This window comes from Psittacula echo (assembly GCF_963264785.1).
Source record: "Psittacula echo genome assembly, chromosome: 1".
NCBI lineage: Eukaryota > Metazoa > Chordata > Aves > Psittaciformes > Psittacidae > Psittacula > Psittacula echo.
This window is the reverse complement of record NC_137735.1, coordinates 14204583-14221480: the sequence shown is the minus strand read 5'-3', so window position 1 is coordinate 14221480 and position 16898 is coordinate 14204583. Positions and strand designations below refer to the sequence as shown.

The following is a 16898-nucleotide window of genomic DNA, read 5'->3' as shown; positions in this document are numbered from 1 at the left end:
ACAAATTGGAGGTGTTTTTAGCCTTAAAATGGAAGTAGGATTTCTCTCCTCATAATTGTGCAAGTTAGTCTTGTCTAATTGAGAAACCTTCCAAGTCTCTATTTCCTAGATTTATTAGTGTTGTTAGTGTACTTAACTTCATATCAACTTTGGAAATGGTTATAGAATTTCCAGCAATTCTGGTACGTCATAGTGTCCCTCTGGAGAAAGACAGAATTCCTGCTTATTTTTTCCAGTGAACAAAGTTGGTCCATTCCATAAATCACAAGAAATGTCACCAAGAATTGTGACTACAAATTCTTTGGGGCAGAAACTGCAGGGAATGCCCAGAAGCTGAAGCATTAAAGTTCCTTATTGCTACTATATTAACTAAATAGCAATGACGAATGCTTGGGAAACTTGGTGATGTTCAGGGAAAAGAATGATTACACATGGATTTGCTTTACTTCTTCCCAAATTGTCGTTGAATAAAAAAGATTTAAAGTGTATTAAAAACTATCATTCTCTTCTTTATATGGACCTGCTGTAACTGTATCTGTGCTTGGCTGTTCTCAGTGAAAACTGGGAGTGCCTCACCAACCAACCTAGATTTGCCCAAATAAGTCCACACTACTTATTTTCAGTGTAGACACAAATGTATACATGTCTTTTCAGAGGACTTAGTCCAGACTTCCCTCCCTTATGAGGATTTGCTTTGCTTTGAGATTTACAATCAAAACCTATCACTTTTTCCTATGTTTTGCTCTGAGTGAGAGGCATCTATGAACTTTTTCCCCTCTAAGGGAGAAAACCTGTTTTAATACAAAACCCACCAACTGGTGTTACACCAAGACTGTTTAATCATGACCACCAATCCAGACCTGGAAAAAAATAAGGGAAAGTTTCTGGTATGTCAAATTACATCTTCAACATCTATTGCTGAATGTGTAATTCATATCAAGTTACATGAGAAGCATCTATTACAGAAATCTCTGTCTTCTTATGGACCTATCAGATAACTTTTCATCCCTCAGACCCATAAAATATGTCTTTTATGCATGTATGGCCACGTGTGTTTGCAAGATGGATTCGTTAATCATAGTGGAAAATACTTGGCATCTTGTAGAGCTTTTGACAGTGTAGCAGTTGCAGTTTTGGCATATTTGGACCTCATGAGCACAATGTGAAATATTTACAGTATCAGTGCGGGTCTATTTTAAACATGGCTCTGAAATAAATTCTATTATGGAAGCTGTGGAGGCTGTGGAAAATGAGTTTATCTCCTCATTTAAAGAAATAAGAATGCTACAGCTCACCTCAGAGCTGCTTTCTGCAGCGTCACAGTGTATATCTCTGGTGTGGAAGTCCAGGGTGAGGGACTGACATGTTTTAAAGCCTAAAACCTTCTGTTGATCATGGTGCTGTGGGAGAAGTGCTTGCTGCACAAGCAATTTCTTCCTTGGGTGACTTTGTCATTTACTTTAGTGCATCCCTTCTAGATGCACTCACAGTGGAAAGGTGCATATCATCACACAGAATTAAGGGCCTTACTCCAGATTTCATTTTGGTTGTTCATTTGATCTTTTGCTCAAAGCATGTGTCAAAGACAGATTTCAGCCTCCAGTAAATAGCAACATGGCAAACAGTTCTGTGATTCTGACTTTGACTTACTTGAAGTGGTATATTTCAGGTTTTGTATAATTGTTTTATTTTTCTCATATGAAAGCCAACTGTATTAGTAATCATAGTAGTTATCAACAAGAATAGTACATCAGCTGTTGCAACCTAAAATAGATATTAGCCTAATTTAATGAGTCAAACTAACACAGACTGTTTCATGCTAGAGCTTTTCAAGAAAATCTTCATTGTGTTCTCCTCTATAAGTATTCAGATTTTGTGATTGCTTTTCACAAAGTTGATTTAGCTTCAGGTCTTAAATGTAAATTCAAAATGTGCATAAGTGCGTAAGTATCAGTGTTACAATCACTCATCTGAGCAGTTTTCTGCTGGGTGGATTTCTTTTACCTGGATATTCTAATTACATTAAATATCCAAAATCATAACTAAATGTTTCTTCTGTGTTAGGAGAAAAAAGACATTAAAAATAAATTTTAGATAAATCAAAATCTAATCTATGCTAAAAAGCTTTAAATCTTACACTTTAAACCTTTTCAGCTTAAATTCAGAGAGATGTTGAAACTAAGAATAGTCAAAATGCAAAAAACAAGGGACTGTAATTTGTTTCAACATTCCGACATTTAACAAATATTCTACAAACATTATTATAGACATTCGGTGAAAATTTGTAAGTAATTCAATCAATGTACAATTATTTATGAGCTAAAAAAAATCAGGCTTCACATAGTTATCTTCGTGCTAATTATTTTCTACAGCTAATGTACACTGCTTGTTTTATTTTTAAATTGCTGCACAAGAAGCTAAATGTCCTGGTAACTTTGAAATCTACGACATCAATGGTGCTAATCTTGAATTTACAAGTTGCACACTTTTCCTATCTATATGTTTATATTTGTTCTGTAGTAGGAAATCCAGGCATAAAGCGAATACCAAGTACTGCTTTGATTGTTTCCTAGTTTTTTTAATGGTCTCAAATAAGGATGCTGTGCTGATTTGTTTTTTCTTTTTTGAAGAGGTTGAACTGTGTAAACGTAACTGTGAACACAATTATGAACACAAGACAGTTGATAAACATTATAAAACCAACCCTAATGGTTTTAGTTTTGATGATCACATTTATTAGAAGAACGTGTTACATGGTCTGAGTTCTACAGTGCTTTATCAAGAAAATAAAATGCCGCTTTTTGTTTTCCAGGGCTTAGTTATTGAGCGGCTCGGACGCAGGCCTCTTCTCATTGGGGGTTTTGGGTTGATGGTTGTCTTCTTCGCCATACTTACTGTCTCTCTGACTTTGCAGGTAACTGGTTACTCCATATTTTTACACTCTCTTTCGTATTTTAAACACAATGTGCTTGATACCAGTTTGCCTCGGCGTTCTTACATAAGCCAGTCCTTTTAATCAGTTTGGCATAAGGATTGAAAGGTCTGCCTTTTGCTTATTTATGAATCTGTTGGTTTCAAAGCACTATGGGCAGCCATAGCAGCTTTTACATTAAAAAGCCATAGGAGCTTTGCCACATTCAGTCTCCTTCACTCAAAGATTTATGCATTTATATCATGAACGATTACAAAGGCAATTTTGTCCATAGTTGGGTAAATAGTTTACCTATATTGCATGTTTTTATCTTTGTTTGTGATGCAGTCTTCTTGAGATTTCTTTCATAGTTTATATGTCATCCTATTCTTAGGTTTGATTGCTTTTTCCAGTAATAAAAAATGTCCATGTTTGCTGCTTCTTTCAAATTACATTTATGATATTTTTTTTGAAAATTGAAAGACAGACTTCACAGAACATTTGCATTAGGTTCTCAGTTCTTATTAGCGGTAAATTCCCCAGCTATTTCAAATGGACAGAGAAGGATTATTAAACCAATCTAAATACTGATGCCAACTCATGTTTCCTTGTTTAGCTTCCATTTCTGTAACAATGCATTTTCTTTCAGTTCCTGAGGGCTTTTGAGAAGTAAAGCTGACATCTGCAATGGCATGGGTTCGGGTGGTCTTTCAAGTTGTTTTCCTGTTGTCATTGATTCTTGTGTCTTGCCATTAATCTGACTTTCAAATCTTGTTTCTTGGCTGAAGAGAGCCAGTAAGTCAGTTTGACTAGCAGATGTATGCCACATCATTGTAAAGTTTTATTTGACTTACCTGTATGTACCACACAATAAAGTTATATGTCACATACCTGTCATGACAGCTATAGGACAGCTCTCCAGAAGAGAGATGCTATGGCAAGTTTTGTATGCTGAGTAAAAAATTCTCTTCCAACTCTTTTAAAACCTAATTTGATGCCTGAGGACCTTCAGCTATTGTAAATCTCTGAAGTTTGGGTGCATTTCAGTTTTACTTCCTCTCAAAAGTGTCTCAATCTGTTAAGTATTATAGAGTTGCTTTGAACAAAGGACCAGGGTACAAATAAGCTTGACCTCAGAGCAATTTGTATCTACTTCATATTTGCACCTGCTCTCAGTCCCTTTACAGATCTGCATTCTGGTGAAAACCCCAGAATGCATAATTCTGATAGATCTACAAGTCTCTTGGTTAACGTTAATGCCTAGGAGACCATGCCTTTCACATAACTAAAGGAATAATCCAGACTGGAAGAAAAAAGGCGTTGTAAAATGGGGTTTTATTTAGTACTGAAATAAAAAATTACCTATTTTAGCAAGTATATTTTTACAGTGCTACTCAAGGTGGTATTTCGTGATACTACATTTATACATATCTTAACTTTGCAAAAATAGTAGAATTCTAATAAAAGTGGCGTTCATGTTTTGCTGATGGAAAAACCCACTGATGAAGACAGTAAAGAATAGGAATTCATGGCTGCTTCCCATATATGATTATTATTATTATTATTATTAAGCATTCACATACATGATTAAGAAATAGTGTCCAAAAAACTCAATGGAATTGTTAATTGTATTTCAAGTTCCTGTCATTTACAGGTCCAAATAAAGAAAAATCTGTTTAGAAGTAGAAAAAATATTGTGTTGTGAGGAAAAGAGTTGATTCCCTTTTCAATTCCCTTAAAGAACCATCTGTAGTTTGTTCTTTTTTCCCCTGTAGCTGTTGTTTGCACACATGGCCCTCCCTGTCTGCAAAACCAGATTATGACTAAAAATCCCTGGACTGTGGCTTTCCCATGCTTTGCTAAAGTTGCTAAGGTTCACACACAGCTGTCATGTCTAGACTTCAGCCCAGCTTTTAACTGTTGAACTTTGAAGCTCTATGAGCCGTCATAGTTGCTGGTTTCAAACATGACTGAAATATCCAAGAAGGATGGAGGTGCCAAATCTGTTCAATGGAAAAAAAAACCCTGTTTTCCAGGTCAGCTTGAACTTTAGCACAAGAAGGTGTGAACATTCAGAGTTGTGACTTCTGTGGTACAAGGGGTTGTCTAGTGTTTCTCTACAGGCATTTCACAGAGACCAAGGCCTTTAATACAGATCATGTAATAAGTTTCTATAGAAATACTATGATTTTCTAAAGTAATCCTTGACTAAATTCTGAAACAGATAAAGAGTAGTGGAAAACACTATTATCTGTGATTTTTTTAATATTGGTGACACGTACAATGTATTTAATGTAAATGTCTTGTATCTACCCAGAAAACCGTGTACTGGCTTCCTTACCTCAGTATATTTTGCATCCTTGCAATCATTGCATCATTCTGCATTGGACCAGGTATGTCTATATTTTTTTCATGATTTTTTGTACATCAAAGCACAGGTATTTTTGCACTGGCACTATCTGAACAAATCACTTGTAGGGAACTTCACTTTACCTGTATCTGAAAACCACAAGGGCTCTAAGACAGTAAAAGGTGATAGTAACCCAAAGTGATAGCAATATTCTTGATAATTGGAACTAGATGACCTTAAGGTCCTTTCCAACCCTAACTATTCTATGATTCTATAAAAACCCATGTATATGTGTATTCCCACATATGTATTAGCATAATTGAGAATTACTGTCTAAATTGCCATCAGTACAAAATAATAATGTTAGCTATTATTGCAGGGTTGCTATTCTTTTTTATATTTATAAAACCCACTCAGACTGGAAGCTGAGTGTTTTATTTATCAGTGCTTGTGTTAGCAGTTCAATGTTGGTAGGATAAAAATGGGACACTGGTGAAGGGGGAGGAAGGGGACAGCTGTGTGCTTTTCCTTTCTTCTCTTCCTTTCCAAAGATATAGAAGCCATGTGCAAGAGGGTTTGCATAGTCTCTTTAGGAAGATGATGGAAAAGGTAGATGTCGTGATGGTAGAGATACTTCTTGTCTGACAGTTCTATACTGACTGTATGCATTTCAGATCTGATGTCCACAGATAACTGCTTTTGTAGGTTGTAATGAGTTTACCAGGACTGTTTTCCCAGCCTAGTTTTGATCACTTAGAGATGGATGGATACAGCTTTATAGACAATCAAGGATTCAAAGGTTGTAATTTTTATATTTAATTTTCTTTAACAAGGAACATCTTTAATGCATAAAAAAGAAATAAATCCAGACCTTTCTCAGAAGTGTAGAATGAAAAGTCAAGAGCAACAGTGAAGTTTCAGCATGGCTAATTATGACTGCATAGAAGAGGAAAAATTTTATACCTAGAGTGGTTAAGCACTGGAAGACTTAGCTTAAAGAGGTCCTGAAATGTTCATCCTTGGAGCTATTAAAAACTCATCTGGACAAGTTCATGAGCAACAGGCTCTGCTTTGAACAGAGGCTGGATTCCAGAAGTCCCTTACAGCCTACGTTTATCCTGTGATTCTAATTGCATCATATATTTGGAAAATGCAGATAAATAGATATGCAAATATTTCCCTGGGTGTTTCTCTAAACAGTATTGTTCTGGCCGTCAGGTACTTGATCAGCATTGGATCCTACAGTTATCAAATAATGAAATGTTAACAAAAAATATTTGCAGATAGGTAAAGAGGAATTTAATCCAAATTCAATTCTCCTACAGAATAAGATGTCAAAACAGTGCTTAAATTTTCAAATACTCTCTTTCAAACTGTTTTCCACAAAAAGGGGAAAAATCAGCTGCTTTCAGGGAGTTTTTTCACAGTTGTTTAGCTGTAAACCTGAAAGTAAGGCTTCTGTAGGCTTTTGTTCCTCTGACTTTTCAGTTTTTTCATGCACCATTTATTGCCTCTTTTTCTTTGTGAAGAATGACATTAAACATTAATCAATTGTTTGTACATCTTCACCACTAAAGTGATCTAATTAATTGATTGTGGTTTATTTTGGGAAAGAGTTACTGATGCTTTGTGTGACTAATGAAACATTGCTGTAATTCCATGGATCCTCTTTGGGAAAAGCTGAGGAAAAATTATGCTGCTTTAGAGGAAAATGGGGAGAAAAGCAGAAAAGCCTTTTCCCCCTTGCTTCTGGGAAAACAGTTTGTCACTAATCTCTGTCCTTATTCTTTTGCATATGGTTGACTGAAGAATAGGTCCGCCAAGCAGGCTTCACTAGGGGCATTAACACACCTAACGTTGGACACTAGGTGGCCTATGAAGACTGTTCTTCCTCACTTCCAGCTCTTCTTACAAGGCAAACACTGCAGATCTTGCAATCCCTTTGTCCTTCTGTAAGGACAAATCTCAGGTTTAACCAAGTCCTTAGAATTGCTGACATATGTTTGTTAGACTTTTTGAAAGAAGAATTCCGTGGAATAGAACTGCTCTTGCATTTGAGTGCCTAAGGAAAATGAACTTTTATTCACTTCTTGAAAACTTCCTTCCCAGTGTTTTAAGTAGCTCAAACAGTTTAAGTGCAGCTATTTGCAACATCTGCCTTTAACTGAGTAAAAATACTCAGTTAAACAAATTGTCATTTTTTCCATATTAAAGGCATGTTTCAGTGATTTTTAGAACTACAGATCAACATGTTCTTACATGTTATATTTTCAGCATATTAACAGTAACCCTTTGTATTTCTCCTTCACCTCACCGTCCTTCAGAATGGATTCTGGGTTTCTTCATTGAGCTTCTTTCCTTTTACAGGTGCTATTCAGTATTTTGTGTTGTATTTTGCACTCTCTTTGGAGCAAAGTGTTGCAGATGCATGCAAGCTTTTGCTCAATATTACTTACTTGCTTTCCACAGAAATTCTTTAAAATTAAAGCTTATTTTATGTTTTTCACCATATTCATTAGTTTTAAAGCCAAATAACATTAATACTGTACCAGTAGGTACCTAGCTGGCCTCTCACCCTTTCCTGTGTACATTCAAACATTTTAAATATCTGACTATAATGGGAATATCTCAGTAGCACTGAACAGTGATTTTCTTTCTGTGAAAATTTTGGTAATTGACACTTCAGCTGTTGAGAAAAAGCTGTGAAGAATCATAAAAAAACATGAGAAACATAAAAAGGACATGGAACTGTTGAAACAAGTCCAGAGGAGGGCCACGAGGATGATCAGGGGACTGAAGAACCTCCCATATGAAGACAGGCTGAGAAAGTTGGGGCTGTTCAGCCTGGAGAAGAGAAGGCTGCGTGGAGACCTCATAGCAGCCTTCCAGTATCTGAAGGGGGCCTACAAGGATGCTGGGGATGGACTATTCATTAGGGACTGTAGTGACAGGACAAGGGGTAACGGGTTCCAACTTAAACAGGGGAAGTTTAGATTGCATCTAAGGAAGAAATTCTTTACTGTGAGGGTGGTGAGGCACTGGAATGGGTTGCCCAGGGAGGTTGTGAATGCTTCATCCCTGGTGGTGTTCAAGGTCAGGTTGGACAGAGCCTTGGGTGGCATGGTTTAGTGTGAGGTGTCCCTGCCCATGGCAAGGGGGTTAGAACCAGATGATCTTAAGGTCCTTTCCAACCCTAACTATTCTATGATTCTATGATTCTATATTCTGATTCCTCTGTAAATAGCAATATTTTAGCTTACTTTAATAGGGACAGATTTACCTTCAGTAAAACTCCTCTGTTCTGTTTAGTGGGGTTTAGGAGATTTGAACTACTTTCCTACCCCTTAGATGGGAGCTAAGAGGTTTCTCTTTCAAAAATAGCTTTCATACCATTCTGGTCAGTAAAACGCTTTTCCAAAATAAAATTAATGCATATTTTTATTATTAATTTTCTGAGTTTAAAATGTTTTTAAGCTTTCATAGACCTCATGAGTGTCATCTGTTTGTGTTGGTTAAACATTGTCATGGTATTACAAGCATTCAGTATCTTATTAAATTCCTCCTGTAGTTATTTAGAACATTTTAGCATTCTTCAGAGTAAATCCCACAAGGTTTGTAATGATTCTGTAGATACAGATCTTAACATTGGTTGAAATAGTTTGTGTTCACTGAGCTATTTATTGGTGCTTGTAAGACTTATCCCATCTAAAAGCAGTAAATAGCATAAAGAATTAAGGTTATAAAAAAAAAGCTATAACTTTCTAGAACATAAAATTGCCTTTAAAAATACAGTATTTTCTCTTTCATCAGAACATCTGATTCTTTCTTGATAGCTTAGATGTTGTGTGGTATCCCACTTTCTGATAGCATATGCATGAGTCCCATCTGCTTCCCTTACAGCTAGGATCAGCTGTTACTATAAACTGTGGGGGGTTTTGTTTCATTTTTCTGAACTTGGCTTTTCAGCTTGCAGATGTGTTTTTAGGCATATTGCTAAGGACTGAAACAGTAATATTAACAACAGGTAGATTCAGGCATGCGTTTGATTTGGTACTTTTATCATTTTTATCAAAAGACAAACAGCAGAAAGCTTTCATTTACTAAAAATTAAAGGAACCCTTATGATCAAGATAGTCAGTCTATGATCTGACAGAAAAACACCCTTCAAAAATTGCTTATTGTTTTATAGATTAGGAAGCCATGCTGTTCCAGACAGTTGCTTCATTGTGCTTATTTGGTTAATTATACACAAATTGAAGGTGTTTGGTTGCAGAGAAACATGCTGCTTTCCAGTATTACTTGTGATTCCAGAGCATGTTAGTAAATAGTTTCACAGTTTTCTCTTCAAGCAGAAGGTAGAAGCTTAATGGAAATGTTTTTCTTGATCGCACATTTGACATGAAATAAGCATAGGATACATTTCAACTGAAGAATTGTCATACAGCAAAGAGTAAATAGAAAGGACTGGGGGGATTGGTTCTGGCTCCTAAGGAAGCAAAAAGCAAAAACTCAAAAATAAATAGAGGAAACAAATCAAATAAAAACAGTAAGAGAACATTTTCAGTATCTCCACAAAGCATTTTTGCTCTTAATATTAGGTGTCATGAGCAAATGCATTGATTTGGAATGCCTTTACTGAGTGGACAAATAATGTGCAGCTCCTTGGGAATTTGGGTAGTGACAGATTGGCTGAGGTACATGCAAAATGTCTTCCTTCTTTAACTTTGTCTTCGATATTATTTAAGGAAAAAAAGAAGCTAAAAGCAGTTATCCCTACTTTTGTCCCAGTTGAAGCTGTGTGTCTGCCTGTTCATGGGTACTGAACATGGGCATGTTGACCTTTGCTTGCAGAACAGACTTCTCTTTCTGGAAATCCACACTAAAATCTGGCTTAAACAGCTACAGAGCTGGTTCTGCTTATTTTCATCTGTTTACTTGAATTCCCAGTTCACTCACAGTGACTTTGCAACAGTTGCTGCACAAACAAGTTGTATTTGATTTTGCTGAGTAAATTGAAAAATGCATGTATGTGTGTGCATTGGGTGATTTCAGATAGCTTTATAAAGCTGCTGGACACTGGCCTCTTCGATCTACCAGCCAGACAGTTTAAAAACTAACAAAACAAACCCAACTGCTCAATGTGTGCAATCCAGTTTCCTTATTTGCCTGAAGGGATGTGACCCCACTTGCCAGGGAGACTGTCAAGTATTTTGGGGTGAGGAGCTTGCAGTCTTTGTTTTTGATGCTTTTCCAATTTGTATTAAACAAAGAAATGTTCAGTCTATGAGCCAGAGAATGGCTCTTCTGCCATGTGTCAAGAGATTCAATCAGATGATGGAAACAAAACAGTAACTGATTTAGTTAGGGATTACAACAGTGTTGCATGGACTTCCAGATAACTTTCCCAATGGAAATAAGCTTGATGAAAATACAGTCAGGCCTTGAGAACTTTGGAAACTTGACATAAAGCATTTCCATACATTATCTTTGTATGAACAGATTTATTGATATTTGCTCCTTAGAAGAATATTCCATTTAAATGTAACGCCTTTATATTAAGTTTTGATAAAGAGAGAAGGCAGTGCTGCCAAGAAGGGAAAGGAAACCATGGTGAGGGACATTAGGTATGACGCCTGTCTAAACTAAATGAAAGGGTGGGAGGAAGTGGACTGTTTTAATAATATACCTGGCTTTGAAGTAATCCTTCCTTTTTCATCTTCTTCTAGAAATTGAAACAGTATTGTCTCTTTCAAATCAAATCTTTGCAAATTTGGTGGCTCTAGAAACACAGTAAACTGAAGCACTGGACTTATTTTACCTTTGGAAATAAACAGAAATAACCCAAGACCCTATTGTTGCAATAACATCTGTAAAAGATGTTTGTGTAGCAAAAGTGTGTTGCCTTTGTTTCAACCACTGTAGCTGGGAGGGAGGTCGGCCACAAGTATGCACAGGCATACAAACCACACAGGCATACATATCACACAGGCGTGCGGTAATGTTCCTTCTTCCACTGAACATTCCCCAGGAGTTTGGAGTCTTCTAGAAGGTAAATAATTAATCAGGTTTTATTACAGCAAGCAGTAACACCAGTGAAATTCCCCAAAATCCGAGGAGTTGCTTTTATATCCACTGCCTGATTCTGATAACTCAAGCTATCTTTGTGCTGGAAATTTGTGTTAATTTGGTGGCACTTCAAGTTTGAGATTAGTGATTTCATTGAAATCTCAATTCATCTTTCATGTTTTAGCCACTTCAAATAGTAGGAAGTGTATAATTACATGCAGTTGGAGACAAAAAGAGTCTTAGAAACTCAGGAACAAGGTGAGGATTTAGGGATGCCTGAAAATGCCAGTTAGCTATGGGTAAATATAAGAATGATACCCATATCACATGTCAAGCTGTAAGTTTCACATATCAAGCAGTTTATATTTTATGTCATTTGAAAGATTGTTTTATATTAACACTATATATGCACATTCTTTTATATATTTTCTTAGAGACCTAATGCATCATATTGTCATGCAATGTCTGTCTGTATTGCAATGTCAAAAATGCTTATTGTGTTGTTATGTGTCATGTCATCATTTTTGAGATGATGACTTAGAACTGAATGTTGGAGCACAAAACTGCTCATGCAGCAGTTAGCACAGGAAGGCTGCAAAGAAGGACTACTGTGAGGGTGAAGAAAATAGATTTTTATGTGAAAAGACACAGAATAACTTTATAGTGTCTGACAAGGACTGAGAATATGATTTCTATTGCTAAATACATAGGCAAAATGGAAAATAACACTGAGAGGGAGAATAAGCTGAAGGCAAATGCTGCAGCTGCAGAAAATAACAACAAAGACCCAAACTTCAGTAGTAGCTAGCCGTCAATAAATTTAGAACAGAAATTGGAAGAAAGCTTCTAGCAACTGGAGGAGTTGAGTTCTATATCAGCTTCTCAATGGAAAAAGGAAACAGAGAAACTAAACTAATGAGTTTTATAAATTAAATACTTCCTAAACCAGCCGAGAATTGGATTTGAACCAGGTGATTCTGTCTGATCCTGAGTTCCTTTAAGGCCTGTGTTTTCCCTTCATCTCTAATGGCTTGATCTTCTGTACAAATCCTTTCTTAATTTCAGTTTGTCAAAAGCCCATGTGTCTGCGAAGATGAGTATGTTCTCAGTGGGTTATTCTAGCGGGTTATTACATAACAGCATGCAGCCCCTAACTTAGTTTACATCAATAACTGCTACTTTTAAATCACTGTCACCACAGTGAAAAGAAAGCAGGAGTCTCTGGTTAACCCTTACACAGTGGCTTCAGGGAGTCTGACTTTACCATCTTATGCTGTGTAATAGCTTAGTAGTTATTCTGGTCCTAAATCCTGTAGGTATTTCAGTGGATGAGTAGCACTTTCCTTCAGAAGTCCTGCCAACTTCAGTGGAGTTTGCGTAAGGCTGAATTTAGTGTGAATGGGATCAAACATGGACCTGTGTGATTTTGGTTCAATTCTTACCTTTATAAGAAGTTCCTATTCAGAATGTATAAGGACGATAAAATCCGACCAGTGGTATGTTTCCAATCACATTCTTATTGCAGAAAAGGGAAAGAAATAAAATTCACACTCTGATGGAATTTGAAAAAATAGTAATTTTATGGTAGTGAGAGCTTCATTTTTCAGCAGTAACGTTTTTTAGCAGTTGCATTTTCAGACACAGCTAAGAAACATTAACAAACCAGATGATTTCAGAAAACTTTTTCCCTTATTTTTGGTCTCTTTTTTGAAAGTTTTGTGAGTTTTATAATACTTGTCATGGCTTACAGAATATGAGTGAAATCTTTCCTAGTGCAGCTGAACACAGAGACAATAGAAACATGATAATGGCATATGTGTTAAACTGATATTATGGGGATTTATGGAATGTGGGTGAAATCTTTCCTAGCACAGCTCAACACAGATACAATAGAAACATGATAATGGTATACTCAGTATGTGTTAAACAGACATTATGAAGTAAACAAAAGAAAACTCGGAGGAAATCATTGCAGTGCCCCAAGATATATCAAAGATATTTTGGTATTTAAAGTTTAAATCAGCCTGTGTTCTTACTCTGAATGCCAATGTGCAGCTACATTGACAGCAGAGCAGTTGTGATGAAAGGGCCACTTTGAAAGGCATGAGGTTTGTTCAATCTGAAATGCCATCAGGGAAGAAAAAAACTTCTCTTGGATGTGAAACACAAACAAAGGTGTGATAGCACACGTTGATGTTAAAGTACTGAATTGAAAGGCAGCATCACTGTTATTGCTTGACATAGGCATTTACAGAAGCTGTTGTGATGTTTTAGCTTCTCTCTTCAGTGGGATGTAAGAATTTCTAATGCTCATGGCCTCCCACAGAGGCGCTCTTCTAGTCCATTTTGAGGAAGAGTTTGGAGCTTGCTTGAGTAGAAAAAGCCTCTTTGTATTAGAAAAGTGTATGTATGATGTTAAAAAGAAACAAATAAACCTGTGTTACTGTGTTCTTAATTAAAAAGTGGTAGATTTGAAAGTTGAGGTTAATATTCAATATTTCTTTTATTCTGTAGACTAGAAGCATTTAGAGTCTTTCCAGCAGATAGGTATCCTTTGATAATGTCAGGTATCACAGTATCACAGTATGTTAGAGATTGGAAGGGACCTCGAAAGATCATCTAGTCCAATCCCCCTGCTGGAGCAGGAACACCTAGATAAGGTTACACAGGAATGTGTCCAGGCGGGTTTTGAATGTCTCCAGAGAAGGAGACTCCACAACCCCCCTGGGCAGCCTGTTCCAGTGTTCTGTCACCCTCACTGAGAAGAAGTTTCTTCTCAAGTTTAAGTGGAACCTCTTGTGTTCCAGTTTATACCCATTACCCCTTGTCCTATCATTGTTTGCCAAACAACAGGTAGTTCCTGCATTAGTTATGTAGGGTATTTGTGCAGAAATAACCTTTAGTTTCCCCAGGTATCTAAGAAAGTTTGGTCTGTTGATAGTTCTAAGGCTTTTGTGGGCACAACAGTAGATTTAAAACTTGCTACACTAAAAGCAATTAAATATTCCAAAGAGAGTTACAATTCAGGTCAGGAACGCATAATAATCTCAAGATACATAATTATCATGCAATAGATATACCAGTCTCAGTTGAGGATTTTCTGGGGGACCTCTGGCCCCATCCGCTGACTGTTGTGCCATTTCTGCAGACCGTCATCCAGCCTTAGGGTTGGCATTTTAGCCTCCAGCATGGCCATCACAGCCTGACATCTTAATGCCATTGCTTTAGTTTCCTGTGCTGTGAAGCGCAGCAGCAGTAGAATGGATCTACCTTTCTTTTTCTGGTTTTCTCTAACAATGAAAAAAGCTTCTGCCTACATTGAGGGCAGGAGTATTTTCAACTACTGCTAAGTCAAGGAGATGAAAGGATGGGAAGTTTAAGGGCTTCACATGAGAACTTCTCCTTTAATTTCCTTTCAGTGAATAAACTGAAGTTTGGGGTTGTTAAATAAAACTAGAATTGTTTTAAATCTGGTTGCATCTTCATTGATTTTTGAGAGAAGGAAGACAACATGCCCCTTGAATATATTAAATACAGTGTAATTCAACATATATGTTGGGATTAATACCTGGTTTATGTTTTGTTTGAATACTTCTCTCTTTAAAGAGCAGCATAGAGTAAACGTGCAGCTTTTAACAGTTCGGTTGCAGAAGTGATTTCAATTCTTTATAATTAGTGGAAGTTCTAAAGAAAAATGAATGCCTGGTATTTGAAAGGTAACCAGACCTGTTGTGTAAAGGAATTGCTAGAGATAACACATGGAGATCTTAACAGCAGGAAAATTTATGAACTTTATGTCTTTAACAATAGATTTTACAAATTATCTTAATTGAAGCTTTCAAAATGTGAATGCTTTGACACTTGGGAGTACTCCTCTTACTTGCACTAGCATGTTTTCCTGAATGATCATTAATTACTTAGTGATGGCTCACAACTCTCACACTTAAGAAATTTACTGCTGGAAAAACACACCCATGTGTTTTACAGCTTCATGTAACCATGAAAAATTGATTTATTCAAAAGCTGCAAAAGTGACTTAAGTACATTATTCAGATTAATGGGGACTGGATAGAGAAAGCCCGGTACAAAATATACTGTTTCTTCTGTGAATTAGTATAAAAGATTTATATTTACAAAAATGCAAACTAATAAATATATAGAACAGAATGTGCAGAACTAATATAAGGCAATGAAAATATTTATTTTCCTTGAGACCAGGCACAGTGCAGAGCAAAGAAAAGCTGGAAGTCCACTTCATCTATTTTTGGCTAAGCTCCATGGCTAGCATTTAAATGCAAATATTAATAATTTTACATTGCAATGAAAGTTGCTCTAGGGTCTAGATAGTGTTTCTTGGTAGCCAGGCTACCGTGTAGAGAGCTAAATAAACAGCAGTAAGGCACTTTCAGGGGAAAAAATGGGCCAGAAGGACAACCACAGGGGTCGTTTGATGGTGTCAGTTTGACCAAGTAAGCAGTTATGTCCTTTGAATCTCCAGATGTTATTTGTCCTGCTCCAGAAACTTCACTTTTCTGGGGACACTCAGTTATGGCTTTGGCGACTTCTTTCTGAATTTTGTCGGAAAAAAGGTTTATATCTTTCATCGCAGCAAGACTGTTACTGTCTTTCTTCAAGCTGGTACTTCTAGCCAAAGGGCACCTTCTGGCTCTTTAATTTTCTTTCCTGTTTGCTAGCAGATACTACTAATTGCTATACGCATTTCAGTTATCAGCCACAGTAAGAAACATTTACTGCTCTCTCTACCTTGTCTACCATCCTAGAGCAACAGCCAGATTCTTAAATTACTGGCATTTGAGGCCCCATGTCCTAGAGACTTCAACAGTTTCCAGAAATCATAAAAGTGAAAATGTGGTCTGTTGTCCGTCTGAAACAGGAGAAGAAAAGGGAGAGACTCTTCTGTCCCAACTTCTCTGAAAATTTGGTCCACTATTTTTACCCTCAGGGTCTTTCAGGATGAATGCAGCTGTACAATGATGTAATTGTGCACGGCCACTATGGTTAATTTGTTTGTTTTAAAGTATTTCATGAGGAAAGCCTGACGTGCCACACTGAGTTTTCAAGACTGCTTTAGCGTGCATAAGTTCACAACCAGCAGCATTTTGTGCTAAAGGGCTGTCAACCTGAATTCCTGACAGGGAAATCATGTCTGATGACTTAGTAATTCTTTCAGTAGATTATTGTAGAAGTAATAAGCCTAGACTAGATAGCGACTGTGTTTTTACCAGTTTTCAGTCCTGCCATAGTGATGTGACTGTATGAATATTTCACTTACCCAAGACTGAACACGTTTGTAAGTCTTTAATTCAGATATTTCCATAATACTGCCATTTTTACAGGGGATGAAAATGTAAGAGACACTTCTGTGCTTTTATGAAAGAAAAAACTCTCTCATCATTGTTTTTAATAATGTAATATTAACAGAAGTGATGTTAATCAGTGTCTGATCATCATTGTTACTGAGAATACTTATAAAATGAATTATATCATAAAGACTCTTAGTCATAGCTCAGTAAAGAAATTTTTTCCTTCACATTCAAATAGAAGAACAGA

General features: G+C 36.6%; 1 protein-coding gene across 2 annotated transcripts in view; it reads left to right on the top strand.

Annotated features, from left to right (window-relative positions):
• Positions 1 to 16898, top strand: part of SLC2A9 (solute carrier family 2 member 9) — a gene marked incomplete at both ends in the record, with an annotated part of 99492 nt that overhangs the window by 58854 nt on the left and 23740 nt on the right. For both annotated transcript variants that reach the window (XM_080639298.1, XM_080639297.1), the window contains 2 exons: positions 2813 to 2914; positions 5229 to 5304. In XM_080639298.1, coding sequence (XP_080495424.1) covers positions 2813 to 2914; positions 5229 to 5304 — 178 coding nt within the window. The remainder of the gene's footprint in view (positions 1 to 2812; positions 2915 to 5228; positions 5305 to 16898) is intronic.